This window comes from Xyrauchen texanus, chromosome 7 (assembly GCF_025860055.1).
Source record: "Xyrauchen texanus isolate HMW12.3.18 chromosome 7, RBS_HiC_50CHRs, whole genome shotgun sequence".
Classification (NCBI taxonomy): Eukaryota; Metazoa; Chordata; class Actinopteri; order Cypriniformes; family Catostomidae; genus Xyrauchen; species Xyrauchen texanus.
Window position 1 is genome coordinate 42,785,936 of NC_068282.1, and position 13,729 is coordinate 42,799,664.

The following is a 13,729-nucleotide window of genomic DNA, read 5'->3' on the forward strand; positions in this document are numbered from 1 at the left end:
TATCTTTGTTATTGTATATTTGGAGTATCTATCTGTAAATATCCAATATTTTAGTGCTATAAAAATACAGAAAGCACCTGCATGTGTGATTTGCTGATTTGTTTTATTTTCTCAATGGCTCATTTGTAAGCACAAGAGAAGCTAAAATCGGATTAAAGACAGAAAATGTTTTTTCCACAATAAGAAAACTTTATTTCATTTAATATGAAAATTAAATTATATCTCAGTATGGGGGTCTTCACAATTCTTATCCAAGAATAAAAAGCCAAATACATGACAAGCCTGAGCTTTGACAATATCTTATTTAAAAAATAAAATGTTATAAGTCTAACTATCGAGATTTTAAATAACTAGAGATGGAACTTTCTGTACACATGCACGAACCACTGAAATCGGTTGAAAAATGTAAACGTTATTTTTGTTTTTATCCAGAAAAACCGCAACTCCCCCGTTTATTTGCATTTGATTACAGCGCAGTCTTGCCCTCCGCAAAATGGCGGACGCGTTGACGTATCGCAGCAACGTTCCAAAGCGGCCAATAGGGCGTCTATGTATTTATTATGTCTATGGCTTAGAATTCCGGGCTTCCAGGCACGTGATGTAATTAATATTCATTAGCCAATCATTCCCCTACCGTTAAGAACAAAGTGGTTCAGTTACTAAGCAACTCGTTTTTAGAAACACATGAGCCTGCAGTGGGTACGGCGAAAGCAGAGACAGAAATCCAACGATAAACTTTAAAACAATCAATATCATAAAAATGTCCAGTACGTTGTTATCAGAGGGCATCAAGACCCCTGTCCATGATCAAATTTCGATACTACAACGAAAAATTCAGCTTCTGGGTAAGTTTTTTTTTGCCGTTTTTGTCCAACTGGCCGATTAAGCACTAAACAGTTAACTTACAGAGGGATTTATTGAATATTTATAAACCCGTTGAGCAAATGGAGTAATTAGCATTTTGCTTTGTTTTATAATTGTTTTCTTATTAAGTTAATAATGTATTCTCAAATATGGCAATGTTATGTTTTAGCGTATATCTACTGTTGAATATATTCAAATTGGTTTCAGTTGTTGTTTAATATCTTAACTTTTAAATTAAAAAAAAATACAAATGTAATTCTTCGTTTAAAAAATGCCGACAGGAATTTCATATTGCATTCAACATCTCTTTTTAAATGGTTGTTTTATGGGTGTCCACTAGAGGGAGACAGAAGCGCATACTTTGAAAGCGCTCAGTCAGCCATCAAGAAAAACAGAGGAACCATCCTGCAGCTGAGACAAGAAAATAAAAACTTGCACAAGAAACTTGCCGAGGCCCTTGCTGTATGTCAAACTTTATGAACACACTAATTCAATCTGGAGATGAAACATATAATTTAAGATATAGGCCAAACATATCCAGTGAAGTGTAATGTGGTCATATTGATGTCCAGGGAGATGAACAAGTCATCAGAGAGGCCTTCCAAAGCCGTGTGGTGGAGAAAGCAGCATTCAGGAACATGTCTGGGAAGGTGAGGTTAAATTAACTTTTAGGAAACTCTAGTCTAGGACATTTCTGCATGTGTGTTCCTGTACTAGGGGCATTTTTGACCAGATTTGTTTCCCTTAATCGTATACCTCCAGTCTTTAGTGACCCGGGAATTAATTCCACCCCCTGTACCTCATCCATTTTTTGGAATTATGCCCACACCCAAAGCTGTTGCAAGAAATTCTGGGCCCCATGACTGTATATTGGTCTGGGCCCCTTTCATATAAAAAATTGTAGTTTAAAATTTGTTGTGGGCCCCCGGATCTGTTGGTCCCTAGAATCGTTACCACCTCTCACCCCATTAGCTGCGGCCCTGCCCACACCTCTTTAGCATTCTTAAATTTCTCTCTTATAGATATTGTAAAAAACAAAACAAAAAAAAAACAACAAAAAAGAAGCCAAAATTGCAATTTTTATTTATTTAATGGTACCAAAAGTGTATAGGGTCGTTAGAGACCCTAGGTGTGCAAGAGTGTTTTTTTTTTTTTTTTTTTTGGAACTTCCAATAATCATAGTTTTATGATTATTTAATATTAAAATACTGTAAGTTTACTATCACAGGATATACATTTCTTTGATTATTACAAGATAAATTAGTACTATATTCATACAAATAAATACTGCATGTGGAGTTTCTGTGTGACAGTGGTGAATTATCATTATTCCATAATGCATACACATACATGCTATACATGCATGCTTCAGTGACTTGATTTACATTTGACATTTCTATTTGATGAAGAAACAACATGGAAGTAAACTATAGCATGTGTAACACATCAACAGAATGATGACTATTGTCATTTGGGTGTACCCCCAAATTATCCATTTTATCTTTGATATATGAAAAATAAAACCTCAAAATATATTTGATTATATTATTTTCTAATTGAATTGAAAATAATTAGAATTTATAATTCCATGTGTTTTAGTCTCTATGGTTGTAATGATCATACCTGGGGACTTAATCTATAATTAGTCCTTAATTGGCCTGTGAATATAAAAAATGTGTCTGTGCGGACATGGCAAAATAGTTCATTTTAGCCAAAAAAAATCTAATTAAAGTCATGTCTTTCATAGCCAAGTATTTTCCCCTGGAGATTCATGCAGTTATCTACTAATAGAATAATAATAATATCCCACAAGTAAACCTTTTCAACCTTTTTCCACTGCTGGAAAATAATAGTGCCTGTAGTTACAGAATCATCTGTAGGGATTTCTATTAGACTCTCCTCATTGTTCACCAAAATCTCTCTTCTACAGGCAGCTTGTACGGTGATGGATCAGAAGGTGTGTGATAAAATGAAGAAGTTTAACGCTCTAAAACACACCACTCAGACACAAAGGCGCCGTTTAGAGGACCTGAAGCTTCAGTACCAGAGCATGAAGCCAGAGAGAAGAAGCCCTGTGGCTGATGCACAGAAACAAGAGGAGGAGAAGGTAGGTTGATATACTGGACAAAGTAAACAACAACAACAACAACAAATAATAATGAAAAGTGTTTTTCTGGGCACTTTGGGTGAAAACTGGTGACAATTGCCAAAATTAAAAGAAAAAAGTAGATTGTATATTTTGGATAGATTACATATTCTATTTTACGAACATTATTTAAAAAAAAATTATATGCAAATTAAGCACATCTTTCACCCAAAAGTAATGCGAAAAATCAGTAATGAAAATCATCTTGTCTGATTGTAATATTAGTAATAAAATGATAAATTCTGTAAATGTATGTATTCTAAAAACTGTACAACAAATGCTGTCAAGATACATTAATAATTTACAATTTAAATAATATAATATTATTTCCTTCTCATTACAATAATAACAATGGGTGCTTAAATGGATAGTTCACCCACAAATGGAAATTCTCTCATCATTTACTCGCCCTCATGCCATCCCATATGTATATGACTTCTTTTCTTCAGCAGAACACATTTGAAGAAAAATATATCAGCTCAGTAGGTCCTTAAAATGCAAGTGGATGGTAACATGATTTTTGATGCTCCAAAAATCACAAACGGTCAGCATTCATCCTCCATACAACTCCAGTGGTTAAATGAATGTATTATAAAGTGATACGATCGCTTTTGGTGCAAGAACGATCAATATTTAAGTAATTTTATCTATAAATAATCTCTTCCGTTAAGCACTAGTATGCATGTTCACAAGAGGGCTAAGCACAGGTCACACGGCCTCTTGTGTGACGTATTGGCGTTGGCATGTTGACACGAGAAGTGACGCATGCGCGACACACTTGGAAGAGCAGCACTATTTACAGCTGAGTAGGAGGAACTCTGTGCAGACTGAACACCTTAAACAAACTGAAGTAAATGAAAAAAAAAAGATGTCAGAAGATTTTGATTGAAGAGGAGATACAAGTTTTTGCACAGGCATATTTATTTGAACCTGAGTTAACTTTTCAGGAGCATAGGGAGATGGAGGAGGCTGGGCCAACTGCAGCACAACATCAAGCCTCAGAGAGCTCAGGAAACATGGTGGTGCACATGTAGGCAATGCCAACAGAGTTAGGTGAGCATCTACTGCAATGAATGCATTGCCATGCCATTGCTAGAAAGACCACATGCCCTCTCGTGAACATGCATACTGCTGCTTAACGGACGCAGTGATTTATAGTTCAAATGTACTTAAATATTGATATTGTGGCACCAAAAGGGATCTTATGTATTTATAAGACATTCATTTAATCACTTGAGTCACATGGATGACGTTAATGCTGATTGTCTGTGCTTTTTGGAGCATCAAAAATCATGTTACCATCCACATTCATTATAAGAACCTTCTGAGCTTTTTTATTTTTCTTCAAATGTTATCTGCTGAAGAAAGGAAGTCATACACATCTGGGATGGCATAAGGGTGAGTAAATGATGAGAGAATTGACATTTTTGGGTGAACTATCCCTTTAATTGTGTTAAAGAATGTCCAATAATCAGCAAAAAAATCTTAATGGTCCTACAAATATGCTATATTTTCTTTATGCAAAATATAATATCTTATATATATTTTATGGTGAATTTATTTTGTGGTGAAATATGCAGCAGATTTTGGAAAAATCTGGAAATTCACCCAAATGGTCATTCTTAGATATTCTAGTCTAAACTGAAGTGCTACACACTCTCTTACACACACTCAAGCTCAGTTGTTTCTTGTGAAATGATGGTAACCATCATGTTGCCCTCATTCACAGAGAGAAGGGGACTCCGCCGATCAGCTTCCTCAAAAGGTCATTCTTAACCTCGCCAAACCCTCTATTCTATTTCAATGTCTCTTTTGGTGGCAAACCAACTGCTCAAACTCTGTATTAGAAAGCACAACGAATGGTGTTCGTGCATTACAAGAAAATGAATGAATGATCATATCTGTGCTTATTGTGTAGAAGTTGCGCATGCTGGAAAACCGTTTGGAGAAAGCACAGCTGAAATGTCATGAAGCAGAGCACATCATGCGGGGATACCTGAAACTGAAGGAGCACCTGCAGGTAAAAGTGTGGTAATACAGCTGAATTCAGCTACAGGTTGACAGAGCACAATAAACATATAGATAACAGAGGATTTTAGGTTACCAATAATTTACTCACCCTCAAGTTTTTTCAAACCCGTATGTGTTTCTTTCATCTACGGCACACAAGAGGAGATGTTCGGCAATATGTTAGTCTCTGTCACAGATCAATTTAATTGCATCTTGTTTTCAAAAAAATAAGTAAATGGTGACTGAGACTGTCATTCTGCCTGTCATGTGGATTTGGAACAACATTAGGGTGAGTAAATAATGGGAGAATTTTCATTTTTGTGTGAACTATACCTTTAAGATTAAGAGAATAACATGTCACACCACAGGACTTCCCAAAAGTATTTCATGTCAACTACCCTTTTACAGGAAGAGAGTCTTACATATCAGTCTAAGCTGGACCAGCTGGAGGCAGAGATCCACCTTCAGACCCAAGAGCTCAAAGACCTGCAGGTCATGAACAGTGATGCTCACCTGTCTAAGGACGCTGCCAAGGTAAAGACTTCAGAGGAATTAAACAGGATTTATACCAATAAAAAAGCATCTGTATGTGTGCCATGGTGATGGTGACATTCAAACACTTGCTGATTTATATAACTCTAACACTTGTGTGTGTGTGTGTGTGTGTGTGTGTGTGTGTGTGTGTGTGTGTGTGTGTGTGTGTGTGTGTGTGTGTGTGTGTGTGTGTGTGTGTGTGTGTGTGTGTGTGTGTGTGTGTGTGTGTGTCCAGGCTGAGCTGCAGTTTAAGGAGGAGCAGGTGCTCAGAGAGCGCAGAGAGAGAGAAAAAATTCTCTTCCGCTATAAGAAGCAGGCAGAAGAGAGGAAGGCTCTGGCAGAGAGGATGGAGAGAAGAGTGAGCACACCTCATCAATCACACATCTGCTGGAATCAAACACAATTACCTTTAAGAAACCTTGCAGCTTTTAAAAAATCTGTCAACATTTAATCACCCTATTGTTGTTCCAAACCTGAATACTGTTATTTTTTTTCCATGGAACACAAGGAGGAGTTTTGAAGATTCGTTACACAGCTCTTTCCCATACAGCGACAGTTCGTAGTGACCACCTCTTTCAAGCTCTGAAAAGGACACCAGTAGTCCATACAACTCATGTGCCATAATCCATGTCTTAAAGTCAGATGACAGCATTTTAAAAAATTGCTGTGTTAAGAAAAAGAGTTGTGTGAAATATCAGCTGTTAAACGTTACACAGATGCCACACTTGACAGAAGCAGTCGGCGCCTGGTAAAGATCAATTCAAATTCAGCATACGTTTTCTGTTATGTTTTCAGTCAGAAGCAGAAGTTTGTCAAACATATGTTATTCAAGTGCATGATAACGGTTTCTCACCATTGGGATTTAGTGCCAAAACAAAACAATGAGACTGTAATCAAAGAAATAATACACTATGTTATGCGTTTTCTCACCCATAAACATCCATTATAATACCTGGTTGCAGTAGTAAGACTTGAACTAACAGCCAAATAATTTTATTGATTCATACTATTTTGAACAGTCATATACTCTCTACAAACTGATGAGCCCAATTTTAAACGGAAAGCCGGTTCATTGAGCTTTAAATACATCTTAATTATGGGGAAGAAAACTCTTGACAGAAAAATATCTGCTTAATTTAAATGAAGATTGATAGAAATTTGGTTTTTCTTAGTCGTCAAATTAAAGCGGTTTTGATTTTAAGCATAGCCTATTAGCTGCTACGAGCTGCTTTTCAGTTGTTTTCCTAAAAACAAGCTCTAGATGGACCTCTTTAACAGCTGAGCAGCGTCTCACGCCGGAGCCCTGCTGGAAAAAAAATTCCATATTTAAAGCTGGAATGTCCCGTATTTGGCTGTTAGAAAGTTGGCCACCCTAGCTGCAGCAGAGGGGACGATTTTCAATCACTTTTACATTTATGCATTTAGCAGACGCTTTTATCCAAAGCGACTTACAGTGCACTTATTACAGGGACAATCCCCCCAGAGCAACCTGGAGTTAAGTGCCTTGCTCAAGGACACAATGGTGGTGGCTGTGGGGATCAAACCAGTGACCTTCTGATTACCAGCTCAGCACTTTAGCCCACTACGCCACCACCACTCCACTCAACTGAGCTATTTGAAGATTCTTCAAAAAATTCTCCTTTAGTGTTCCGTAGAAAAATATGAGCATACAGGCTTGTATCAGTTACTGATATCAACCTCATTGTTGTGAAATCTTTATATTTCCCTACTGCAATGGGAATGTTAATACTCTCTCCTCCTTATTCCATCTATCTTTCCACATTCAGCCCCAGCGAGCGAGCATGCACCCCGATGAGCTGAGCACTGATGCCCAGCGCAGTGCCACTGGAGTGGGGGAGGAAGAGGAAGCCATCTCTGCTTTTGAGGAAGCTTTCCAACGCATCAAAGAGGCCACTGGAGTCACAGACACACAGGTGAGGACAGACAGACAGACATGACCTCATGTGACCCCATAACAAAGTCAAAATAAAACAAGTTTTATTCAAGCATATTTGTAAAGCTGTTTTGAAAACAGTGCTTATTTTTGCAATTCCGTTTGGTGGTGCTAGTAGTGCAGAAATGACACACTTCAGTTTTAATTTTCAGACTCATTTTATACTTTGTTTTGTCGATATTTTCAGCCTGTGCCGAGTGTCATGACAACAAAAAAACATTTCATTTACATAGAAACAAAGCCTAAAACCTATGCTTACCTAATATTTTGAATTAACGCAATTTTTGTTGTCTTGCAAGAATTGGGATTTCCTTTAGGAACTGCTAATCTAGATGTGTATAGTTGTCCAAACTTTGTGTTAAAGTACTAGTTCACCCAAAAATGAACATTCTCTCATTATTTACTCACCCCTCTATGCCTTTAAGCTCTGTTTATTCATCATATATGTTTATCATTAGGAAATAGTGGACAGGTTTATCTCTCAGGGAGAAACACAGACACATCTGGAGAAGATGAAGGCACAAAATGAGAAAACTCTTCTTCAGCTGAAGGATGAGAGAAATAATCTGCAGACTCAGTTTCAGGATATGAAATATTCAGGAGAAACTAAACTATCAAGGTGAGAGATGACACTGTATGTTGTATAAATCCTAAAACAAAAATAAACATGAGTCTATTATTATGACTGTATGCTCTCATTACATTTTCTCATTAAATAATAACAAAACATCAATCCTAGCTATATCACTGGTTATGTATTTTAACTTATCCTGTGTATGTTTATGCCTATGTGCGCATGTTTAGTGAGCAGCAGATGCTGCAGGATTGCGAGCATCAACTGCAGCAGGAGCAACAGCAGCGTGATGCATATAAAGATCATCTGGACTGGCTCACACGCACACTCAGATCCGTCCGAGCTGGAGTGCAACAGCTCAGTGATAAACTTCAGCATATACCACTGGTACTAGTGAACCACATCAAATCCATCATACATGCTCCACATATACAAAGGTTTACTGTCATGCCTTTGTGACAGGGTTATTAAGGGTTATTCAGATCCTCCTGAAAATGTACGTATGTCAACACTTTCAGGTAATATGAGGATTGTTTCCTACAGTATCTGCATATAGAAAGCATCTTGTAAATGTACAGTTCTGTGCCATAGTTTTAGGCACTTGTGAAAAATGTTGCATAGTGATGATGTCTTCAAAAATAATGTCATAAAAAGTTGTTATTTTTCAATTAATGTCATTCAAAGTCTAGTAAACATAAAAAAAGTTAAATCAGTATTTGGTGTGACCACCTTTGCCCTCAAAATGGCCCCAATTCTCCTAGGTCACCTGGACACCATTTTCTTGGTTGTTGGCAGATAGGATGTTCCAATGTTCTTGGAGAATTCACAACAGTTCTTCTATCTATTTAGGCTGTCAGCTTCGGTCTCTTCATGTACTCCCAGACTGACTCGATGTTTAGTGGGGGTCTCTGTGGGGGCCATGCAATCTGTTACAGATCTCCCTTTCTTCTATTCTATTTGCTAAAGGAATGTTCGGGAGTTATAAATGTATATTTCTTATTGACACACTAAAGCTTAAGACATAAATAACCATCTAAAGAAAAAAACTTATGTGCCTAAGACTTTTGCAAAGTACTGTACAGTTTCCTGGAATTTAATGGGGTCATATTATATATATATATATATATGTTTTTTATTTATTTATTTAGTGTGACTAAATTAATCTGACAAATTAGGTTACACCAATAGACCAAAAGTTTAATACTTAGGGTTAGGGGTTTAAAATCCCAAACTCTAAGAAGCAATAGTAAAAGTGATCCAGTCTTAATTCATTTAAAGTGCATTTGCATTCTCATCCAGTAAATAATGTACATAACCGAGCAGAATCATCTTAATTAATTTTATGCTTTTTCACAGATGAAAAGTCCGGTGCCCCAACTTCCCTCAGATGCAGGAGAACACGTGCTCCAGCTGCTGTCTGAGGCCAAGCAGAAACTTATCAGGCTAAAAGAGGAACTGCAGGGTAAAGATCTGGTGACCATCATAAAGGAGATGGAGGATGAAGAGGTGAGGAGCATGTCTGTGAATAGTGATTAGTTATGTTATTTGGACATTCCTGTTATTTTGAAATGCAAATTTTGTGTTTTGGCTTGTTGAAGTTGCTATAATCCCGCACTGATTATTTTAGTATTTATTAAACCTTTATTTAACCAGGAAAATCCCATTTGAGATTACTAATCTCTTTTTCAAGGGAGTCCTGGCCAAGACAGCGGCACAGATCACAACAATTTAGTACATTACAAACAATTTCATAACAATTTCATAAGACTATTTAAAAACATTTACAAACCATAGATTTCATTTCCAAACTTTTGAGCAAAAGTTTAAACTGGCCTATTGAAACAGTTCCTTTAATTTCTAGATTTTTTGTAAGTTGTTCCATGTTGTGGGGGCAGAATAGTGAAATGCCACCTATATTGGTATGGTACCTAGTATATTGGTAAAAAAAAATGTTATATCAAAATGTTAACAGAGTCTTTTTTTCATGCCGCCCTGCAGTTCCGTGCCAGTATACAAGGAAAACTGCCCCACCACAACACTCGCATTCAGTTGCCTGAGGCACAGAAACTGGCCCCCTTTTATGGTGAGACACCAGCTTCTATCACCACACCTTTTTATAGTCACACACTCATTTAAACATATATTTTAGTCCATAGCTGAGCATTATGCTGGATTAGGTCAGGTCTACCCTTCTAAATAAAAGGCTTGAGTGCCAAATCATTAATGCCAGTACCTGCTCTTGCATGTTGACCAGTGACCACTGGCTCATGAACTGAAGAAGCTCTTGACCTGGAACGGCTGTGTATGTTTGAATGATGTATTGTGTTTCTCTACAAGCACACACAGTACTGAAGCTCTCAGTTTTCAATCTGTATTCACGTGTGCTCTCTGATCTAGTTCCATTCCTCAGTTGGGACACTGTGTGGCACTTAAAAGCTCACTCTTCTGGTTTACATACTGGTGACTGGTTTGTTAAAGGTCTTAAGGGCCTGAGCAGATTTAAGTGTGATACTGACTACAAGAAGCTGGCCTACTAGTCCCTTAGAGCTGTTATCCTTTAAAGAATGCTGTAAATCCATAAGTACACTGTACAATATGAGAACTTAAACCTTTAGCAAAGAAAAGTGACACACACCTCTCATACCTGCATGTCCTTTCTGTAAACAGATGAGCAAGAGAGTGGCGAAGATGAAGGTGATGTCATCACCCGTGCCATCCTGAAGCACCAGTCGCAATTGATAATTGACGCAAAAACCAAGAGGAAGACTCGTATCAAAAAGAGGAAGGGCAAACTCTGATTTGATCCAGTCCCTGATCTGACAGCAGTGAGAAATATGACCAGATATACCCACTACATTTCCTGGAAGCTTTGTCTCAATTCAAACTGATCTGTTAGAAAATTTGTGCTGGTGAAAATAAATTAATTATTGAGTTGTATTGCAAGAAAAGTATTAGCAAACTGAATCGTTTGTGCACATGACTCCTTGCATGACAAATGACATCAGTCATGTTTTTAATGTAACACCTGTTAAAGATTATGATTCTCACATGACACCTGTGTTGATGATAAGCCAGAGATACCTTCTCGGCATAGAACTGGAGAAATGTCCTTCAGCAATTAGCAAACTAATTTACTGCATACTTTTACATTTTAAAGCTAAGCAGAAACATGCATACATAGTTAACACAAAAAAATAACTAGATAGGTAAAGTTTGTCAACACTAATTCAAAAAAAGAAAAAAGTTTGAAGGTTACCGAGAAAGATAAATAAGAAAGTAAGGTGAGAGAGAGAAAGCAGATTAAAGGCATTGTTTACATTTATATTTTTTGACAGTTGGAAGTTTGAATTCACAAACATTTCATTGGCTCATTTAAACATTCTGTTAATATACGACAATGGGATTTTGGGTATTTTTGATCTCCCGCTGTGGGAAAACCATAATTTTGATCAGTTAAAGAAGTCAGCAATCTGAGTCAGAACAGCCTGAACAGCCTGAGCTTGAAAACGCTAGGAGGTAAAGTAAGAAATTATGGTCTTGGTTTGGAATTTTGAAAAATCCCTAAACCATGTCTGTAAAATGGCTTTGTAAAGCCAACATAATGGCTGAATTCCAATCCAAAGGTAGCTAAATTGTTGCCTTACTGACTTACATTACAGACAGCGTTTGTGTATGGAGGTACCTCTGGAAATTGGTTCTGAGGCAGCACCACGTCACATAGTTGCTAGGACAACAGAATTCATTCAGTCCAACTGAACCACAACGGATTATTAATCTAGAACAAAATCAAGAGAGCTTTGGCGATAACCAAGTGTATATTTAATAACTACAATTCCTTTTTTTTGCTAGAAATTAGGGGTGGGTGATATGACCAAAATCTTATATCACGATAGGAGTAATTTTATATAATGATAACGTTATATACAGTGGATATAAAAAGTCTACAGACCCCTGTTAAAATGCCAGGTTTTTGTGATGTAAAAGAATGAGACAAAGATAAATCATGTCAGAACTTTTTCCACTTTTAATGTGACCTATAATGTGAACAATTCAGTTGAAAAACAAACTGAAATATTCGTGGGGGAAGTGTTTTTATTAAAAACCTTACAATAACCTGGTTGCATAAGTGTGCACACCCTCTTATAACTGGGGGTGTGGCTGTGTTCAGAATTAACCAATCACATTCAAACTCATGTTAAATAGAAGTCATTACACACCTGCCATCATTTAAAGTGACTCTGATTAATCACAAATAAAGTTCAGCGGTTCTAGTAGGATTTTCCTGATATTTTCTTAGTTGCATCTCAGAGCAAAAGCCATGGTCCGCAGAGAGCTTCCAAAGCATCAGAGGGATCTCATTGTTAAAAGATATCAGTCAGGAGAAGGGTACAAAAAATTTCCAAAGCATTAGATATACCATGGAACACAGTGAAGACAGTCATCATCAAGTGAAGAAAATATGGCACAACAGAGACATTACCAAGAACCGGATATCCCTCCAAAATTGATGAAACGATGAGAAGAAAACTGGTCAGGGAGGCTTCCAAGAGGCCTACAGCAACATTAAAGGAACTGCAGGAATTTCTGGCAAGTACTGGCTGTGTGCTACATGTGACAACAAACTCCCGTATTCTTCATATGAGTGGGCTATGGGGTAGGGTGGCAAGACGGAAGCCTTTTCTTACAAAGAAAAACATCCAAGCCCGGCTGAAGTTTGCAAAAACAAACATCAAGTCTCCCAAAAGCATGTGGGAAAATGTATTATGGTCTGATGAAATGAAGGTTAATCTTTTTGGCCATAATTCCAAAAGGTATGTTTGGTGCAACAACAACACTGCACATTGCCCAAAGAACACCATACCCACAGTGAAGCATGGTGGTGGCAGCATCATGCTTTCGGGCTGTTTTTCCTCTGCTGGAACTGGGGCCTTAGTCAGGGTGCAGGGAATTATTAACAGTTCCAAATACCAGGCAATTTTGGCACAAAACATTCAGGCATCCGTTAGAAAGATGAAGAGCCTTTCAGCATGACAACGACCCAAAGCACACATCCAAATCCACAAAAGCATGGCTTCACCAGAAGAAGATTAACATTTTGGAATGGCCCAGCCAGAGCCCAGAACTGAATCCAATTGAGCATCTGTGGGGTGATTTGAAGAGGGCTGTGCACAGGAGATGTCCTCGCAATCTGACAGATTTGGAGCACTTTTGCAAAGAAGAGTGGGCAAATATTGCCATGTTAAGATGTGCCATGCTAATAGACTCCTATATATATATATATATATATATATATATATATTACAGCTTCTTCCGAAGAATAAATAAATGAGTGAATTAAATGTGTTCATCAAATAATGTGTTAATGATTTCATCTTTTTGCTTTCATAATATTTTTTTGCATGCAACATTTTGAGGTGATTATAGTCGTGCGTTAAATGTTTCTGCTCTGTGCCGACTTTTGTGAACCAATACCACAGATGTCGCACCTGTTTCGATAACAAGCTTCTCTTCATTTTCTTAACCTGTTTGGCAGTCGTCCTGTTCTGTGGAGATTTATTTCTCCATTTGGGGTTTTCCTGGGTCAGAAACTACGGTGGCCCAGTAGTGCACAACACAACGAAATTCAAAAAGCAAACATAAGTTCACA

At 37.5% G+C, this 13,729-nt stretch overlaps 1 protein-coding gene across 2 annotated transcripts; it reads left to right on the forward strand.

Moving 5' to 3' along the window:
- Positions 1–67: 67 nt before the first annotated feature.
- On the forward strand, positions 68–11,245 carry odad3 (outer dynein arm docking complex subunit 3). Of its 2 annotated transcripts, XM_052130916.1 has the most exons (14): positions 68–845; positions 1,205–1,326; positions 1,437–1,514; positions 2,795–2,971; positions 4,740–4,775; positions 4,929–5,030; positions 5,429–5,554; positions 5,790–5,912; positions 7,342–7,488; positions 7,967–8,127; positions 8,313–8,469; positions 9,439–9,588; positions 10,081–10,165; positions 10,750–11,245. In XM_052130916.1, exons 1-14 carry the CDS (start codon positions 761–763, stop codon positions 10,878–10,880), a joined length of 1,680 nt encoding a protein of 559 aa, XP_051986876.1. In that variant the 5' UTR covers positions 68–760; the 3' UTR covers positions 10,881–11,245. The 2 variants fall into 2 exon arrangements, with proteins under 2 accessions (XP_051986876.1, XP_051986877.1); XM_052130917.1 differs by lacking the exon at positions 68–845 and having other exon boundaries at positions 1,305–1,326; positions 2,799–2,971.
- Positions 11,246–13,729: the final 2,484 nt, after the last annotated feature.

Coding starts and splice junctions, on each gene's coding strand:
- odad3 (XM_052130916.1), top strand. CDS start 761: ATGTCCAGTACGTTGTTATCAGAGGGCATCAAGACCCCTGTCCATGAT. Junction 2,972..4,739: donor AGAAACAAGAGGAGGAGAAG/GTAGGTTGATAT, acceptor CCTCATTCACAG/AGAGAAGGGGACTCCGCCGA. Junction 8,470..9,438: donor AACTTCAGCATATACCACTG/GTACTAGTGAAC, acceptor GCTTTTTCACAG/ATGAAAAGTCCGGTGCCCCA.